We start from the raw sequence: 20,261 nt of genomic DNA, 5'->3' as shown, positions 1-20,261 counted from the left end.
ATGTTTTTTTCTCTGTTGTTTTCTCTCTTTCCCATGGCAATTGTTGATGATTTTTCCATTTACACCCCACCGAGACTCATCTTTTGTTACTTAACTTGTCCCATTACCATCCCTTTCGTCTCTTAAATTCTTCTGCCTTCCATCCTATCACAGACCTTCCCTTTTGTTCTTTCCTCCCCTCCCCCCTTTCCCTGCCCCTACACTTGCTTAAAAACCTGTTACATCTCGAACTTTTTCCAGTTCTGACGAAGGGCCATTGACCTGAAACGTTAACTCTGTTTCTCTCTCCACAACTGCTGCCTGACCTGCTGAGTATTTCCAGCACTTTGTTTTTATTTCAGATTCCACCATCCATAGCATTTTCTTTTGTTTTAAAAGCGTAGATGCTCATAGCTTCAAAATGTTATTTATGTTAGAGAGTTAAAAAAATATTTTTTAACTGTTCCTTTCTGTCTTTTTTTTATCTCTCTCTCTTAATCACATCCTTTTTTTCCTTTCTTTATTTCACTTTCTGTACATGATTTAGCAGTGAATTAAATATTCTAACTTATACTTCCTGGTTTACACTCTGCACTGCTCAGTAACAGTTCCTCAATCTGATTGGTTACAGAGCTGCACAGTTGCTTTCCCTGTTCACGCATGTCCCAGATCCCCTGTAGAGGGCACTGCGCCGAAATGGCTTTCTAATCACTGCAACCTCGAGTGCGAAAGCCTGTAGGCAAAGTGTGTGTAATTAATAGTATAGAGCTGTTCGTTCGCCAGACCACAAAATTCAGGCCAAGATCTTATATTAGCAAATGATTGCCTTCAGTTCCACAAGACATATTTAATATTTAATTCTCCACCACTCTGACCTTCTCACGAAGCTCAACGGAAGCTCGGGGGAAACAGCACCTCATTTTTCGATTAAGCACTTTACAGTCTTCCGGACTCAACATTGAGTTCAAAAATCTCAGATCATAACCACTGCTCCCATTTTTGTTGGTAATGATTTGTCATTTTCAGCCATTCTGGACCCATCTTTTGTTCCTTGTCCCATTATCACCCCCTTTTGCCTTGCACCATCATCCATTTTGCCATTCAATCACTCCTGCCTTCCACCCTATCACATCCTTTCCCTTTTGTTCGTTCTTCCCCTCCCTTCTTTCCCTGCCTCTGCCCTTGCTTAAAATCTGTTACATCTGTAACATGTTCCACTTCATCGACCAGAAACGTTTACTCTATTTCTCTCTCCACACGGGCTGCCTGACCTGCTGAGTATTTCCAGTATTTTCTCTTTTACTATTGCCTTGTGAAATCCAGATGTTTTTTTTTTGTAATTTGGAAGAGATTGTGGCATGTTATTTATTAATTACAGCACTATGCCTGTCGGCTGGATATGAAGGAAAAAGGATATAGGGAGGTGGAACCGGAAGAGTCCTTGGCTGGCAACTGCACCTCTGACTACAAAATGTTTCTAACTGGGAAAAAGAGGCATCATTGCCAGTACTCCATGAGTTTTGTAATCAGGCAAGAGTATTTTTTTTAAATACCATAAATCTAATTCTGTAAATGCCTCCCCTCTTTCAATCTCATTGAATCTGCAACTCCGCCCATTAGCTGTGAGCATCTTAGATTTTAATGGGCGGAATTGCAGATTCAATGAGACCAAACACACACACCACAGCCACTTCCGCATGTCAATTTCGTCACATGGCCTATCGCTGTCCGCATGCGCAGACGCCGCCTGATGTTGCACCGCAGTGTAGCGAGTTGCCCAGAGCCACGTGACGCGGAGCCCAGCTAGTGCGGGCCAAGATAGGAAGTCGCGACAGATACACAGAGCTGCACAGAGGGATGGGAGACATCAGTGAGTAGTAACGGAGTCAGGGGACCCCCACCGTGCGGGCACTGGCCCAAGCTTCCCGGGGAGATGGCTTGTCTGGCGCCGCAGCAGCATTCTTATTTTAACTCGCTTTCTTGCTTGTTTACCTGCTTGTCAACAACAACAACAACAACAACAACAACAGCAGCAGCAGCTTCTTGCATTAGGTAGTGCCTTTAACAACAACTTGCATTTATATAGTGACTTTAACAACAACAACTTGCATTTATATCATACCTTTAACGGAGTAAAACCCCCAGAGGTGCTTCACAGGATCATAATCAGCCAAAAACTTTGAAGCGAGCCAAAGTAGGAGATATTGGGCCAGATGACTAAAAGCTCAGTCAAAGAGGTAAGATGTAAGATTTAAGGAGTGTCTTAAATATGGAGGGAGAAGTGGAGAGGTTTAGGGAATGAATGCCAGAACTAGGTGTGTAGGGAGCTGATGCATGGCCGCCAATGATGGAGCGATTAAAATTGGGGATGCTCAAGAGGCCAGAATTAGAGGAGCGTAGAGTTCTTGGAAGATTGTAGGGCCGGTGAAGGTTACAGGGATAGGGAGGGGCGGCCACATGGCGGGATTTGAGCACAAGGATGAGAATTTTAAATTTGAGGTGTTGGCGGACTGGGAGCCAATGTAGGTCAGTGAGCACGGGTGATGGATGAAAGGGACTCGGTGTGAAATAGGATACGGGCAGCAGAGTTTTGGATGAGCTTCAGTTTATGGAGGATGGAAGATGGCCAGAAGACCATTAGAATGGTCGAGTCTGGAGGAAACAAAGTTGTGAATGATGGTTTCAGCAACAGATAGGCTGAGGCAGGGGCAGAGATGGACGTTTTATGGAGATGGAAGTAGGTGGTCAAGGTAAGGATATGGGTTGAAAGCTCAGCTGAGGACGCAGAGATTGCGAACAGTCTGGCTCAGAGTGGCCAGGAAGTGCGATTGAGTTTGTGGCGGGGGCTAAATATGATGGTTCTGGTCTTCCCAATGTTTACTTCGGAGGAAAGTTCGGCTCATCCAGGACTGAATATTGGACAAGCAGCGTGAGGGGTCTGAGACTGGAGGGGTCGAGAGAAGTGGTGGTGAGATAGAGCTTGAGTGTCATCAGCGTACATGTGGAGCCTGATGTTGTGTTTTTGGATATCACTGAGGAGCAACATGTAGATGAGAAATCGGAGGGGCCCAAGGATAGATCTTTGGGGGACTTCAGAGGTAACGGAGCAAGAAGTGAAGCCATTGCAGTAGCTAAAACTGGATAGGGAAGAATGGAATCAGGCGAGGGAAGTCCCACTCAGCTGGACGACGGAGGAGAGGTGTTGGAGGAGGATGGTTTGGTCAACCATAACAAAGGCTGCTGACAGGTTGAGAAGGATGAGGAGGGATAATGCACCATGGTCACAGTCACCGAGGATATCATTTGTGACGCACATCACTTGTAATTAACGTCGTTAAAGGGTAAACCAGATTTATATATGTATATAAAAAAAAAGAGGAGAGTTTGTTGTCGGATTATCATATCTGCTTTTAATTTTGTTTTGTGAAAATATTGAGGACTCATCAGATTCTATCAATGCTGCTACAAGGAAATTAGCACGACAGATTAATCTTTCCTTTTGTATTTAAGGAACGGTGTAGCACTGCAGTTCTAATTGAAAGAGTTCAAAGCTGTCTTTGTTAACGTGCATTTAATTAAATTAAGTCAATCCCCAAATGTACCATCCAGCAGGGAATTGAGCCGTACAGTCGAGCGAGGCCCCAGGATTGAATCCTGGACAGGTCCAGTCTGAGCCATTCTAACTTCCCGTGCAGCAACTGGCCTCCGCAGACAAAGGCTCCGCATCCTTAGCGCTTTTCCGTGAACCCGAGTGAAAAGTGTGTGTGCGGGGATATCTGAGGATAGAATCAGGCTGACGTGATGCCTCTCCATGTCCAATAGCCTGCTGATGCACATTGTACAGGTTTTCCCACATAACAACAGTGACTACACGCCAAAAGTTCTTCATTGGCTATAAAGCGCTTTGAAATGTCCGGTGGTCATGAAAGGCGCTATATAAATGCAAGTCTTTCTTTACACATGAGCATCTGTCATTTGGGTGACCAAAGAGCAGCTCATGCCAGTGGAACCAAACCTCTGCACAAGTCAGTATCCTGAGGAAGGGAGGGCAGAAGCAGGGGAAAAAATTATATTAATTGTCACTTGTCCTCATTCAGGATGTTTTTGTAAACGTGGATATCGGGGTACAATACCATCATGGTTATGTAAAGAAGCTGGACTAATAACCCAGAGAATGTGAGTTCGACTGCCCGTGTCCTAACTTGCACCAAGTCCCGCTCACCCATCACCCCTGTGCTCACTGACCTACATTGGCTCCCTGTTAAGCAATGGCACGATTTCAAAATTCTCATCCTTGTTTACAAATCCCTCAATGACCTCACCCCTCCCTATCTCTGCAATCTCCTCCAGCCCTACAACCCCCTGAGATATCTGCACTCCTCTAATTCTGGCCTCTTAAGCATCCCTGATTTTAATCACCCAACCATTGGTGGCCTTGCCTTCAGCTGCCAAGCCCCTAAGTTCTGGAGTTCCCTCCCTAAACCGCTCTGCCTCTCTAATCTTTTAAGCCGCTCCTTAAAACCTACCTCTTGGACCAAGCTTTTGGTCATCTGCCCTAATTTCTCCTTATGTGGCTCGGTGTTTGTTGAAGAGCCTTGGGGACGTTAAAGGTGCTATATAAATATAAGTTGTTGTTCAGATATCACCACTGTGGTTTGAGAATTTGAATTCAATTAAAATAAAAGCTGCTTTTTTTAAAAAAAAGTTAAATTGTCATTTAAAAACCCACCTGGTTCCCTAATGTCCTTGTAGAGAAAGAAACCTGCCCTTGTCGCTGGCTGAGGTGAGCTAATTCGAGACAGAGCAGGGATCAGACCTGGGCACTGCCTGGCCTATATACCACAGCTTACACTGGATAATCTTGCAGAGCTGTTGCGAGCTGCAGATTGCACTCGTTGCAGAAGTTGGATAATGTGGAAATCGGGTGAGAATAGAACTGGGTTTGACTGTAATGATAACACCACCTCCCTCCCCACCCCCGCATTCAAATAGAACACCAAAACTCTCTGCCCAGCACAAGTCAGAAACAGCCCCTTGGACAAGGTGACAAATGAATCACCTCCAAGTCAGAAGGTTGTGGGTTCAAGTCCCACTCCAGAGACCTGAGCGCACAAATCTGGGTTGATACTCCAGTGCAGTGCTGAGGGAGTGCTGCACTGTTGGAGGTGCCGTCTTTCGGATGAGACGTTAAACCGAGGCCCCGTCTGCCCCCTCAGGTGGACGTAAAAGACCCCATGGCACTATTTTGAAAAAGAGCAGGGGAGTTCCCCCCAATGTTCTGGCCATCATTTATCCCTCAACCAACATCACAAACAGATGATCTGGTCATTATCACCTTGCTGTGAGCAAATTGGCTGCCGCATTTTCCACATTAAAGAAAGAAAGGATTTGTATACATATAGCTCCTTTCACAAGCTCTGGACACCCCAATGCACTTTACAGCCAATGAAGTATTTTTTGAAGCGTGGTCACTGTTGTAATGTCCAAAATGCAGCAGCCAGTTTGCGCACAAGCAAGCTCCCACAATCAGCAATGAGATAATGACCAGATAGTCTGTTTATTCGTGATGTTTAGTGAGGGATAAATATTGGCCGAGAAGAACTCCCCTGCTCTTTGAAATAGTGCCAGGGGATCATTTACGTCCACCTGAGAGGTCAGACGGGGCCTCGGTTTAACGTCGCATCCGAAAGACGGCACCTCCGACAGTGCAGCACTCCTTCAGCACTGCACTGGAGTGCCAACCCAGATTTATGTGCTCGGGTCTCTGGAGTGGGACTTGAACCCACAATCTTCTGACTTGGAGGTGTTTACAATTGTGACTACACTTCAAAAGTACTTCATTGGCTGTAAAGTGCTTTGGAACATCCTGAGGTCGTAAAAGGTGCGATTATAGATGCAAGTCTTTTACCTGAATGGTGATGGCACCTGTAGGACTGTACGATGGCAAGGAGTCAACATATGGAGGAGAAGGAAGGAGATAAAATTGGTGGGGAGGGAAGGTGTGAAATAGAAAATCTAGAATCCAGATTAGGACATCTAGGTCACTTTTTTTTAAACTTGTGGACTTCCACAACCATTGGAACCAAAATCCCACAAAAATCAGCTCATTCAAGGCAGTAGCAACTGACTTAAATGTTATAACATCTATTTTGATGTGACTCAGTCTTAATAACACAGCTTAATTTGCTGTTCATGCTGCAAAGGAATAAGTACTTAAAGTAATAACCTAATCTGAGGAAGGACGTTCTTGCTATTGAAGGATTGCAGCGAAGTTTCACCAGACTGATTCCTGGGATGGCAGGACTGACATAAGAGGAGAGACTGGATCAATTGAGCCTTTATACATTGGAGTTTAGAAGGATGAGAGGGGATCTTATAGAAACATATAAGATTCTAACAGGACGGGACGGGACAGGTTAGATGCAGGAAGAATGTTCCCGATGTTGGGGAAGTCCAGAACCAGGGGACACAGTCTTAGGATAAGGGGTAGGCCATTTAGGACTGAGATGAGGAGAAACTTCTTCACTCAGAGTTGTTATCCTGTGGAATCCCTGCCGCAGAGAGTTGTTGATGCCAGTTCATTGGATATATTCAAGAGAGGTATGGCGAGAAAGCAGGAAAGGGGTACTTGGGGAATGATCAGCCATGATATCATTCAATGGTGGTGCAGGCTGGAAGGGCCGAATGGCCTACTCCTGCACTTATTTTCTATGTTTCTATAACGATATATATATCAACGCGAGACTGATTGTATTCACAGGGCTTCAGACCAATTAAGCGGATGGTCTTGTGCGTGGGAGATAGATAGTTGTGCTACACTGAGCAGAAATATGTGAAATTAGCTCTTTAAATGTAAATGAATTCACTAAAATGGTTTGTATTAAATGTGTACACTATGAAATGATGACTGGTTAGTATTTTACTGTCCAGTCACTGAAAGTATCCAATCTTGGCTCTTTCACTGTCTCATTTTCACTTTCTGTTGTTCACTTTCACTTTCTGCTGCCGTTTCTCTTTTTATTTTAGTCTCCCTTATGTTGTTTGTTTTACACTTTGTTCCTTTGCTTCCTCTATCTCTATTTTCCTTCTTCCACTATCCCGTCTTTTGCGCTCTCCTCCCCCCGCCCCCAGCTCTCCTCTCTTTCCGCCCCCCCCCCCCCCCCCCCGCCAGCTCTCCTCCCCCTACCACACGCGAACCATGCACACGTTCTCCACTAGGTTGTGTTCTATAACACTTTACATAACTTGCATAGTATACACAACAAAAGATACGGGTGTCGAAATTGATCAAAGGCAAGTTCCGCCCATTTACCGTCGAAAAGGCCGCTAAGATCCTGACGGTACTTTGTGCGGAACTTTGGTCAAAAAATACAAATAAAAGCACCCAACGGGAAAAATGAGCATTGAAGATGGATTTTTGGCAGTCCTGGTCAAATTAATTCTGAGGCTAGAGTTGGCTTAGGGAGGGGGGAAAACACAAAAAATATTTTTTCAAAAAGTAAAAAATAAAACAGCAGAAAGCATTCAGAGGACCCTTTTGCACTGAATCGCTACAAAAGAATCTTAAAAAAATGTTCACTCACTTTTTTTTTTGCAGGGTTTCATACCCACTGTCCATCAAAAGGCTGATCTGACTGGGCATTTTTTTTTTAAAGAAATACTCTGGCGGGAGCGGTTTTCCCAGCATTGCATGGCAGCGGTTCACTCTCCAGCAGTATTTTGAAACCGCCGACAGAAGACTGCAATGAATTTCCCAACAAATGAAAGGCAAGGAAATGCTGCCGAAAAACCCGGTGGTACCCTGCGGTTGGCTGATCAATTCCTAGCCCAAAAACTTATTTTTCCATATTTACAAATCAAACTTAACCACTGGATTCTGTTTCAAAGAGGATACCTTTGTTCTTGAACCAAACTTTCCAAACTTGTTTTAGGACTTAGTCTCATTCTAGCTTGAGCCTGAGGAGAGTTTTTCCTCGAGCTACATTTTAACTCTCTACAACTTCAGACTGTCTGTCTGCAACACTCTGACTCAGACTTAAATTCACTTTCTCCTGAACTTGTTCCTACCACATCTGATGTGGGATTTGCTACTGATAGTCTTGTTACAAGTAGACTATCTAACTCATGAGAAATAATCAAATCATTCCAACTTTCAACTCCTTCCACATCTGTAGGTAAAATATGATCAATGTGAACAAACTTGACCTGTCCATGGTGATGGTTCATCACTCTAACCTTCTGATTCAATTTCACGCTTCTCTCTCTTTACCTCTATCATGGCTCTCTTTCTGTCTTGATTGTTTCTCTTCTGACTGTGCCAAGTTTGGCTTTAACAACGAGAACCTGGTTCGTGGCTGTCATTTGAGAAACAACTCTGCTGATGTTCTACCAGTAGTTGTATGAGGAGTATTACAATAAGTAATCAGAGAATTTGCCAGTTTGTGGTCCAACGTCAACTGCCATTTCCTTGGATTTGGATTCCAACATTTGCTTGATGAGGGCACGGTTTACAATTTGTACTGTGTGCTCTGCTGCACCATTTGAAGCAGGTATGGTGGAACTTTGGTATGTTTCACACCATTTCTGCTCATGAACTTCAAATTCTTCTGATCAAAATTGCGGCCCATTATCGGACACGATTTCTTCTAGGAGGCCATATGAAGAAAACAATCTTCACATTGTCTAGTATTTTACTTTTGTTTTCTGCATCGGAAACACCTCTACCCACTTCGAATGACTGTCAATCACTATGAACAATTGCTGTCCTTCTAGCTCAGCAAAATCTACATGTAACCGTTGCCACACCCTGGGAGGCTATTTCCATGGCTGAAATGGTACAGATGGTGGTTTCTTGCGCACAGATAGTCAGTGTACAACATGCCAAACGATGTACTCTACTTTATCTAAGCCAGGCCACCATAAGTAACTGCGTGCAAAGCTCTTGGTCAAGCACATTCCCAGGTGCTAGTCATGAGTATCTCCGAACAATTTGTACCTTTGGGATTACTACTGTTACACCCCACATGATACAATCTTTATCCACTGACAATTCACTCCTACAAATGAAGTATGGATGAATATCTTTCTCTGACACCTGGTTTGGCCATCCATTTGCTATGTAATCATACACCTTTGACATAACTGGGTCACGTTTGGTTGCTCTTCAGCTGTGACTGGCAGCTCATCAATGTATGAGAAATGGAACACTTCTACCTTAGATTTAATATTCTCAGTTCCTAGTCTTTTGAGTTCTTGCTCAACCTTGAGTGCATATGATACGGGACATGGCTAGCAGTAAAACTGGTCTTGCGTCCTTCTGCACTCTGACACTCACGTTGAAGTCTTGGATCGAACTGTCTGTTTTGCAGAACACCTTCGGATACTGCTTGATGACATCGTCTTTCGATGAAAATTTTGTTTCCCCACACACAATATAATTCCAATCCAGCTTCAGTGATCCCAACCAATTTCTACCTATCAAGGCAGGCTTGTCTCCTGTCATTACTATGAGAGGCGAGCTCTGAAACTGATCCTTGTATTTCACTGGTATGGTGATACTTCCTACAACAGGGATTTGCTCTCCTGAGTAGCCTCGCAGTTCTAGCTTCGATTTCTTCAGTTGAAAATCACGCAACTCGTCGAGATATAACTATTCTGATATTACACTCGCGGATGCACCAGTGTCGATTTCCATGGGTATCCAGGTTTCTGCAATGTCTACTTGGATGACGACACTTCGCGAATCTCTGTGAGATATCTTTGTGCTCTTGATAACGTGTATGTCCAGAAACTCCTCATCCTGTTGTTTGTCTTCAATGCTATGTAGTGTCTGGCAATTTCTATTTCTAGCATTGAAAGTCAGATTACTCTGCAGTCAGCATGCCTTCGCAAGATGGCCAGTTTTCCTGCAGCAGAAACACTCTGCCTTCACATATAGACAGCTTTGAGCAATGTGTTGTCCCAGGCACTAATAGCACAACTTCAATGTATTGTTACCGTGGCCAGTTGCTGAGGCCTTGGGGCACAACGGCCTTTTACTTTTAACCTGCAGATGATTCTCCTCGGTTGTCTGATGACTGGAAATGGAATGAAATTCTCGGGAGTACCGGTCAGCCATATCCATCGACATAGCTGTCTGACAAGCTAAATCAAAAGTTAAATTAGGGGTTGTCAACAATTTCCTTCTGATTACTTCATTTTTCAACCCACAAACAAAGTGGTCACGCAATGCTCGGTCCTGAACGTTTCCGAAATGACAGTGAATGGATAGCTTTTTTAAAGCTACAATGTACTCGCTGATACCCTTGTCATTCAATTGATTTTGTGCCTCAAAACGATAACTTTCAACAATTTCCCGGGGCTCAGAACTGTAGTGCTGAGAATCTCCATCAGTGGTGTGTCCTTTGGCTTGCGGGAACAAGCACATTTTTCAGGGTTTTATACACCTCGGGGCCTGCTTCAATCAAGAAAATAGCCCGTTTCCTTTCTAAAACCACCCAGTTATGGTTTTCGTCACGGCGTCTTCGACAATACTATTTGCGATGAAAAACATTTCTAGCCACTCCACATACATTCCGAAAGAGTCTCGGTCATGATGGGACTCACCCAAGTGCCCTATTATTTCCATAGGCGCAGCCATCTGGTCTCTGTGTGCTTGAAATTTACCTCGGATTTTTAGCTGTTCTGCAAAACAAAGAACCTCTCAAAGTCTCTCTGTCGGTTGGCAGGATTATCCACCAACAAAAATATCAGCTAGGGAATCCAAAAATCCTATCCTACGTCACCAATATGTGATATCTTTAAGACATCACTAACAAACAAACACACTACACAAGATGGCTCTTAACAGAAACTGTCATCATGTGACTTTTCCACATAACCCTTTATTATCAATACATTAGTAGGTGCATTATATCAGTAGTCCGTTAGGTGGAGCTCTACAACACTCCCCACCTTGCTCTCTTCTTTTTCCTTCCCCCCACCACCGGCCCCTCCTGTTGCTCTCTTTCCCCTCCCTCGTCCCAACCTCCTACCTCTGCACACGAGATCAGAGTCAGAGGAATGCAGTTCCGGGGGCTGTTTGTAGCACTGAAAGAGGTGCTAGAAAAAGTGGAGATAGAAAAAGTGATGTAAACACTCGGGGACCAGGAGTCAATGTAGATCTAGATGTGGGAAAGGATATGGGTAGTATGGTTTTGAATGAGCTGAAGTTGATGGGTGGAGGATTGGAGGGCGAATCTGGAGGCATGAATGAGGGTTACAACAGGAGATGTAGTGAGGCGGGGGTGAAGTTGGACAATATGCAGGTCTTTGTGATGGAGAGGATATAGTCAGTCCTCAGCTTTCCCTCTGAACTTTCATTTTCACTCTGACTTTCACTTTCTATCTATCTCTGTCTCACTCTTTCAATTTCTCTCTCTTTTACATTCCTTGCTTCATCTTTCCTTTTTCTAACTGTTATTTCCACCTTTTTCTTTCACCCACTTGCTGTCTCTTTTTCTTTTACTTTCCTTGCTCATCCCTCTCCTTTCCCATCAGATTTTCGCTGGCTCCTGTTGTTTTTCTCCCGACCTGTCTGACATTTACTTTTGCAGCCACACTCTTGTACACGCCCTTCATTTTGTGTGTACGCACTCACTCACTCGCTCTCTCACACTCATTTTCTCTCTCTAACACCCCTCCTTATCCTTTCTCAATGCTTCCCCTATTTTCTATGCTTGATTATTATTAATTATTAGTTCTTGAGTTTTAGTTTGATTTTAAGATTCTCGTCCTATCCAAGAATCTGAATCCTTTCCTCCTACATCATCATGCCAGCCATGCATTGACCTCTTTACCTCACTATAATTATCACTCCACCATTGGCGGCCGTGCCTTTAGCTGCCTAGACTGCTCTGGAATTGCTTCACTAAACCTCTCTACCTCTCTCCCCCCTTTTTAAGATGCTCCTTTAAACCCACCACTTTGATCAAGTTTTTGGTCATTGGCCCTAATTTCTCCTTATGTGGCTCGGTGTCATTTTTTGTTTGATAATCGCTCCTATGAAGCGCCATGGGATGTTTTACTACGTTAAAGGCGCTATATAAATACAAGTTGTTCCTGTTGTTATACTTACTATCATATAGCGCCAGAAATAATCCTGAGATTGCTACTGTTAAGCTGCTGCTCTTTAAACTATCTTCTAATTCCTGAAACCTCCTTTACAGAACCTCAATTTGAGACCTTGGTCTGTCTGTGTTATTGGTTACAACTAGAACCATGGCTTCTGGCCGTTCTGGCACACGGCACAGGAACAGTCAGGGAAGGGTCAGGAGACTGTCTTTGTTTCTCGATCCCTCTCTCTAACACTCACTCTTGCTTTCCTCCTCTTAACACTTTCAACGCTTTTGTCTGCCTGACTCGTACCTGCTTGTACCACAGAACTTATTTCGTCCTATCTCGACTCCTGTTTTTTCTCCCCTTGTCCACTCTCTTCCCACCTACATTCGCAACTCCTCCGACGCCCTCCGTCACTTTAACAGTTTCCAGTTTCCCGGCCCCAACCGTCTCCTTTTCACCATGTACGTCCAATCCCTCGACACTTCCACCCCCCACCAGGGTGGCCTGAGGGCGCTCCACTTCCTCCTCGAGCAGAGGCCCAACCCGTCCCCATCCACCGCCACCCCCCCCTCCGCCTGGCTGAACTTGTTCTCACATTGAACAACTTCTCCTTTAACTCCACTCACTTCCTCCAAATTAAAGGTGTTGCTATGGGAACCTGCATGGGTCCTAGCTATGCTTGCCTTTTCGTGGGATATGTGGAACATTCTTTGTTCCAGTCCTACTCGGGTCCCCTCCCTCACCTCTTTTTCCGGTACATTGATGACTGTATCGGCGCCATTTCCTGCTCTCGCTCTGAACATGAAAATTTCATTCACTTTGCATCCAAATTCCACCCTTCCCTCACCTTCACATGGTCCATCTCCAACTCTTCCCTTCCCTTCCGCGACTTCTCCGTCTCCATCTCTGGGGATAGGCTTTCGGCCAGTATTCACTATAAGCCCACTGACTCCCACAGCTACCTGGACTACACGTCCTCCCAGCCCGCTTCCTGTAAGGACTCCATTCCATTCTCCCAGTTTCCCTATCTACGTCGCATCTGCTCTGACAACGCCATCTTTCACACTAGTGCCTCTGACATGTCTTCCTTTTTCCTCAACAGAGGATTCCCCTCCGCCGTGGTTAACATGGCCCTCAACCATGTCTGTTCCATTTCCCGCACCTCTGCTCTCACCCCCTTCCCCTCCCTCTCAGAACCATGACAGGGTTCCCCTTGTCCTCACCTTGCACCCCACCAGCCTCCACGTTCAACGGATCATCCGCCGCCATTTCCACCTTCTCCAGCGTGATCCCACCACCAAATCACATCTTCCCCTCCCCTCCCCTCTCAGCATTCCGAAGGGATCGCTCCCTCCGCGACACCCTGGTCCACTCCACAGTCACCCCCCAGCACACCTCCCCTTTCCACGGCACCTTCCCGTGCAAGTGCAGGAGATGCAACACCTGCCCTTTTACCTCCTCCCTTCCCACTGTCCAAGGCCCCAAATACTCCTTCCGGGTGAAACCGATTTACTTGTACTTCTTTCAATTTACTGTACTGTATTCGCTGCTCACGATGTGGTCTCCTCTACACTGGGGAGACCAAGCGTAGATTGGGTGACCGCTTTGCGGAACACCTCCGTTCAGTCCGCAAGTGTGACCCTGAGCTTCCGGTTGTCTGTCACTTTAATTCCCCGCTCCATTCCCACTCTGATCTCTCTGTCCTCGGCCTCCTACACTGTTCCAACGAAGCTCAACGTAAGCTCGAGGAACAGCACCTCATGTTTCGTTTAGGCACTTTACAGCCTTCTGGACTCAACATCGAGTTCAACAATTTCAGAGTGTAACCCCTGCCAATCTTTGGCTCCTCACCCCCCTCCTCCACCCCCCCCCCCAAGCCTGTTTCCTTTTTTTCTCCTTGTCTCTAATGGCAGTTGGTCATTATCCCGCCATTCACACCCTATCTTGACTATGTTTTTCTAACTCCTGGCATTACCATTTCAATTTGGGCCATCATCCCTTTTGTCTCTCTAATCTCTCTTGTCTTCCAGCCTATCACAGACCTTCCCTTTTGTTTTTTCTTCCCTTCCCCCGTTCAGTGCTTGTTAAGAATGTGTTCTTTTCGACCACACTCCAGTTCTGAGGAAGCGTCATCGACCCGAAACGTTAACTCTGCTTCCTCCCCACAGATGTTGCCTGACCTGCTGAGATTTCCAGCATCTTCTGTTTTTATTCCAGCATCTGCAGTATTTTTGTTTTTGTGTGACCATTCTTCACATGTGAAGCACTCACCCCTCTCTCCTTTCTCTCTCTCTCTCTCCTTGCCTGCCTGGCCAGTGGTGGGGTGTGTTATGGGCAGATTATATAGAGGGAATTGAATACCTTACAAAGCCACTATTAACTTTTATCTCTCTCAATTCTTTCCAAGTCTTAACTGGACCAGCCACATAAATACTGTGGCTACAAGAGCAGGTCTGAGGCTGAGTATTCTGTGGCGAGGCGAGTGTTTTACCTCATCACTCCACAAAGAACAAGGGCAGCAGATACAAGGGAACACCACCACCTCCATGTTCCCCCTCCAAGTCACACACCATCCTGACTTGGAAATATATCGCCGTTCCTTCATCGTCGCTGGGTCAAAATCCTGGAACTCCCTCCCTAACAGCACTGTGGGAGTACCATTGTGTCAATCGCAGATAAGGCCATCTCTGATCATTTCCTCATATTACTTTCCACCCACATCCCCTTTCCAACCCCCCCCTCCCCAAAACTTACCTCCTTCTGTGTCCGCCTCTGGGAAAAAAAAAAACTCTCCCGACTCTCTTACAACTGCACTTATCAACTCCACTTATCACTGCACTTATCAACTCCAAACTGTCCAGCCATTGGCCCTCCCTTCACCAGGACATTTCTGCAACTACCAATCAGCTCAATCACACCCTCACCACCACCTTTGATGCCCTAGTCCCTGTTTAAACAATTACTTGCTCTCACCCTGGCCGTTCCCCTTGGTACAGCCCCGATCTTCACTCCCTTAAGTCCAAGGGACGCAGACTGGAACAGACGTGGCAGGCAACTGGTCTGGCCATTCACCGCCAGATCTGGCTGAACCACATAAAGCGGTATCGGGTCCTGCTCTCGTCGGCCAAAATCACTCGCTGTTCCAGAATCATTCTGGAATGTAAAAATAACCCTCAGTTCTATTCTCCACTGCCTTTTTAAAGCCCCTCTCCCCAGACTCCACCCTCACCTCCGACAATAAGTGCGAGGAGCTCAAGGACTTCTTTGTCATGCAGGTGCAGCAGGCGGTTAAGAAAGCAAATGGCATGTTGGCCTTCATATCGAGGGGATTTGAGTACAGGGGCAGGGAGGTGTTACTACAGTTGTACAGGGTCTTGGTGAGGCCACACCTGGAGTATTGTGTACAGTTTTGGTCTCCTAACCTGAGGAAGGACATTCTTGCTATTGAGGGAGTGCAGCGAAGGTTCACCAGACTGATTCCCGGGATGGTGGGACTGACCTATCAAGAAAGACTGGATCAACTGGGCTTGTATTCACTGGAGTTCAGAAGAATGAGAGGGGACCTCATAGAAACATTTAAAATTCTGACGGGGTTAGACAGGTTAGATGCAGGAAGAATGTTCCCAATGTTGGGGAAGTCCAGAACCAGAGGTCACAGTCTAAGGATAAGGGGTAAGCCATTTAGGACCGAGATGCGGAGGAACTTCTTCACCCAGAGAGTGGTGAACCTGTGGAATTCTCTACCACAGAAAGTTGTTGAGGCCAATTCACTAAATATATTCAAAAAGGAGTTAGATGAGGTCCTTACTACTAGGGGGATCAAGGGGTATGGCGAGAAAGCAGGAATGGGGTACTGAAGTTGAATGTTCAGCCATGAACTCATTGAATGGCGGTGCAGGCTAGAAGGGCCGAATGGCCTACTCCTGCACCTAGTTTCTATGTTTCTATGTCTCTAAGATTGAGACCATTCATTTGGCCGCCTCTGCCTCTTCCCTTCCCCATATCACCAGACCAACCATCCTCCAAGGATCCCCCCTGCCCTAGCCCTGAATACACATCTTTCTCCTGTTTCTCTCCATTCCGAGCTCATCCTGTGCATGAGACCCACTTCCTGTTCCCTTGACCCTATTGCCACCAAACAGCTGACCACCCAACTTCTTTTTCTGGCGCCCATGTTAGCTGACATTGTTAATGGCTCTCTCTCCTCAGGTACTGTTCCCCTCTCCCTCAAATCTGCCATCAGCACCCTTCTCCTCAAAAAAACAACCCTCAACCCTTTGCAAACTACTGCCCCATCTCCAACCTCCCTTTCCTCTCCAAAGTCCTTGAACATGTTGTCGCCTCCCAAATCCATGTCCATCTTTCCCACAATTCCATGTTTGAATCCCTCCAGTCTGGTTTCCAAACGGCTCTCCTCAAAGTCACAAATGACTTCCTTAGTGAGTGTGACAAAGGCAAATTATCTCTCCTTGCCCTTCCTGACTTGTCTGAAGCCTTTGACAGGGTTGACCACTCTATCCTTCTCCAACGCCTCTCTACCATCGTCCAGCTGAGTGGGACAGCAATCGCCTGGTTCCATTCTTATCTACCTAATCGTAGCCAGAGAATCACTTGCAAACAGCATCTCTTCCCACCCCTGCATCGTTGCCTCTGGTGTCCCCCAAGGATCTCTCCTTGGCCCCCTCCTATTTCTCATCTACATGTTGCCCCTTGGCGACATCATCCCAAAACACAGTGTCAGTTTCCACATGTACGCTGATGACACCCAGCTCTACCACGTCTCTCGACCCCGCCACAGTCTCTAAATTGTCAGACTGCTTGTCCGACACTCAGTTTTGGATGAGCAGAAATTTTCTCCAATTGAATATTGAGAAGACTGAAGCCATTGATTTCGGTCCCCGCCACAAACTCCGTTCCCTAGCCACTGACTCCATCCCTCTCCCCAACTTCTGTCTGACGTTGACCCAGACTGTTAGCAACTTTGGCGTCATATTTGACCCTGAAATGAGCTTTAGACCACATATCCACAGCATGACTCAGACCGCCTATTTCCACTGCCTCAGCTCATCCGCTGCTGAAGCCCTCACCATGCCTTTGTTGCCTCTAGACTTGACTTTTCCAACGCACTTCTGGTTGGCCTCCCACATTACACCCTACGTAAACTAGAGGTGATCCAAAACTCGGCTGCCCATGTCCTAACTCACACCAAGACCCGCTCACCCCTGTGCCCGCTTACCTACATTGGCTCCCGGTTAAGCAAGGCCTCGATTTCAAAATTCTCATCAGTATTTTCAAATCCCTCCGTGGCCTCCCCCCTCCCTATATCTGTAACCTCCTCCCACCCCTCGAGATGTCTGTGCTCCTCTAATTCTGCCCTCTTGAACATCGCTGATTAAAATCACTCAACCACTGGTGGCCGTGCCTTCTGTTGTCTAGGCCCCAAGCTCTGGAGCTCCCTCCCTAAACCTCTCCGCCTCTCTAACCTCCTTCAAGAAGCTCCTTAAAACATACTTCTATGTACTAATTTGTACTTTTGCGGCTCGGTGTCAAATTTTTTTATCTCAAAATATTCCTGTGAAGCGCCTTGGGACGTTTCACTACGTTAAAGGCGCTATATAAATACAAGTTGTTGTTGTTGACTGAATTGACTTAAGTCATTCATGGAGGAGTCTTCCCTGTATTTTTCCATCCAGTAAAGGAAGCCAATGAAAGGAACAGCAACAGTGAAGTCTGCATAATGGCCCAGATCTTGCTGAAAAGATAGAGGCTGTGTTACAGAAAAACATTAAGTTTTTTTTTAAAAAACGAGTGACTTTACTTCACATCTATTTTCTTCTTTAGGTTTTTGGGCTGACCGAACACCTGTGCACGAAGCAGTCAAACAAAACCAGATCTTTAAGCTGCAGCAACTGATTGAAAGTGGAGCCTGCGTGAACTTAGTTACCGTGGACTCCATCACCCCGCTGCATGAGGCGAGTCTGCGTGGGCAAATCCAATGTGCACAAATGCTGCTTGCTGCAGGAGCACAGGTACAGTCTGGACTCTGGCTCATTCAATGCCGTTGTGTGTTTGTGGTGTTCCCTCAATAAATACATTGGGGGTATTTTTTTTTGAGAAACCTGAGTAAAAGGAGCTGCGGCTTGTAGTGGCAGAACATCACTAAAGGTAGGCGAGAGGACCAGGCAAAGCGAGATGTTGCAGTTAAGTGAAACCAAGATTGCGTTTTGAACACTTGTAGCTTGTAAGATGAAGGGAAGGGTCAGGAAGGTCAAGACTTGGAGGTCGTGGAAAAGAGCAAGATTTGTGTAATCTCGATTTCAACATAGTGAGGATGTAGGAAGAAGAAAGCGTGTGTAGGATGTAGTATTTGGAGCATAAGAAGAACATGAGAGGAATGTTCAGAATGGCATATCATTGGCAAATGAAGTTCAACACCGATAAATATGAGGCATTACATTTTGGTAGAAAGAATAGGGAGGTCACTTATTGCTTGGAGGGTGCAAATCTAGGTGGGGTAGAGGAACAAAGGGATCTCGGAGTACAAATACACAAATCACTAAAAGTTGTGACACAGGTTAGCAAGACCATTTTTAAAAAAGCAAACCAAGAACTAGGGTTTATTTCTAGAGGTATAGAATTGAAAAGTAGGGAAGTTACACTAAACCTGTATCGAACCTTGGTTAGACCACACTTTTTGAGTACTGCGTACAGTTCTGGCCGCCATATTATAAAAAGGATATAGAGGCACTGGAGAGGGTGCAGAGAAGATTTACAGGGATGATACCAGAAATGCGAGGGTATACATATCAGGAAAGGATGAACAGGCTGGATCTCTTTTTTTTTTCTCTTGAAAAAAGAAGGTTGAGGGGTGACCTAAAAGAGGTCTTTAAATTTATGAAAGATTTTGATAGAGTGGATACAGAGAGAATGTTTCCACTTGTGGGGAAGAGCATAACTCGAGGCCATCAATATAAGATGGTCACCAAGAAATCCAATAGGTAATTCTGGCTATGCTGCTTTCCAGAGTGGAAGAACTTCCCAACACTTATAGCCTACAGCATCTGAAGTGAGTAAATCCATCACATGGTGTGGTACTGAAGCTGTGAAGACCAGAAGGCCCAGGTTCAGTCCCTGGTTAATGCTAATGCTACAATTGTATGCCGTGTTCTTGGGTTAGGAAGCGGAAAGTTAGCCAGAGATCCCGCTCTTGAAGCACAATTTAAAAAGTGTGTGTGCATGAACGTCGGGCAAGGGCCAGATTAGTTTTGACTTGATTGTGGTCCAGCCAACACTCGCTGCCTGGAGGATTGGCCACTTGCAACGCAACGCAACGCCACGTTGCTCTTTCACCAGATAAACATTCTGGGGTTCCTGGGCATCAAAGGCCAGATCATTTGTTCCAGTAGTACAATGCGGATTTAGGAGGATATTGCCTGGTATGAGGGAATACAAATACAAAGAAAGACTTGGAAAAATTAGGTCTTTTTTTTCATTGGAATAATGCAAATTGTGGGGCGATATAATAGTGTTTAAAATTATGAAAGGATGGGTCGGGGTAGATAGAAGCAGAGTGTTTCCAATAGTTGATGGGGTCAAAGATGAGGGGCCATGGATACACGATTAAACGTAGGAGGTTTAGAACATGCAGCAGGAGAAACTTCACACACCGTGTTGAGAGGATGTAGAATTCACTTACAGGATTAGTGGTTGAGGCACAGTCTGTGTCAACATTCACGATTGGCTAGGCTAGGTGGCTGAAGGAAATCATCATCATAATAGGCAGTCCCTCGGAATCGAGGAAGACTTCCTTCCACTCCTAAAGTGAGTCTTTTGGTGGCTGAACAGTCCAATGCAAGAGCCACAGACCCTGTCACAGGTGGGACAGACATTTGTCGGGAGAAGGGGGAGGTGGAACTGATTTGCCACACGCTCCTTCCGCTGCCTGCGCCTGACCTCTTCACGCTCGCGGCGTTGAGACTCGAAGAGCTCAACACCCTCCCGGATGCACTTTCTCCACCTCGGGCGGTCTTCGGCCAGGGTCTCCCAGTTGTCAGTGGGGATGTTGCACTTTACCAGGGAGGCTTTGAGAGTGTCCTTGTAACGTTTCCTCTGCCCACCTTTGGCTCGTTTACCGTGAAGGAGCTCCGCATAGAGCAATTGCTTAGGGAGTCTCATGTCTGGCA

The 20,261-nt window shown here is 45.8% G+C and overlaps 1 protein-coding gene across 1 annotated transcript in view; it reads left to right on the top strand.

The window, feature by feature from the left end:
• The first annotated feature begins 1,772 nt into the window (after positions 1-1,772).
• The window catches only part of LOC139278419 (ankyrin repeat and SOCS box protein 13-like), a 41,186-nt gene continuing 22,697 nt past the window's right edge, over positions 1,773-20,261 (top strand). The window contains exons 1-2 of the mRNA XM_070897174.1: positions 1,773-1,849; positions 17,920-18,107. Coding sequence (XP_070753275.1) covers positions 1,837-1,849; positions 17,920-18,107 — 201 coding nt within the window. The 5' untranslated portion in view covers positions 1,773-1,836. The remainder of the gene's footprint in view (positions 1,850-17,919; positions 18,108-20,261) is intronic.

Source organism: Pristiophorus japonicus, chromosome 13 (genome assembly GCF_044704955.1).
Source record: "Pristiophorus japonicus isolate sPriJap1 chromosome 13, sPriJap1.hap1, whole genome shotgun sequence".
In the NCBI taxonomy this organism is placed as follows: domain Eukaryota; kingdom Metazoa; phylum Chordata; class Chondrichthyes; family Pristiophoridae; genus Pristiophorus; species Pristiophorus japonicus.
This window is presented reverse-complemented; position numbering and strand designations above follow the sequence as displayed.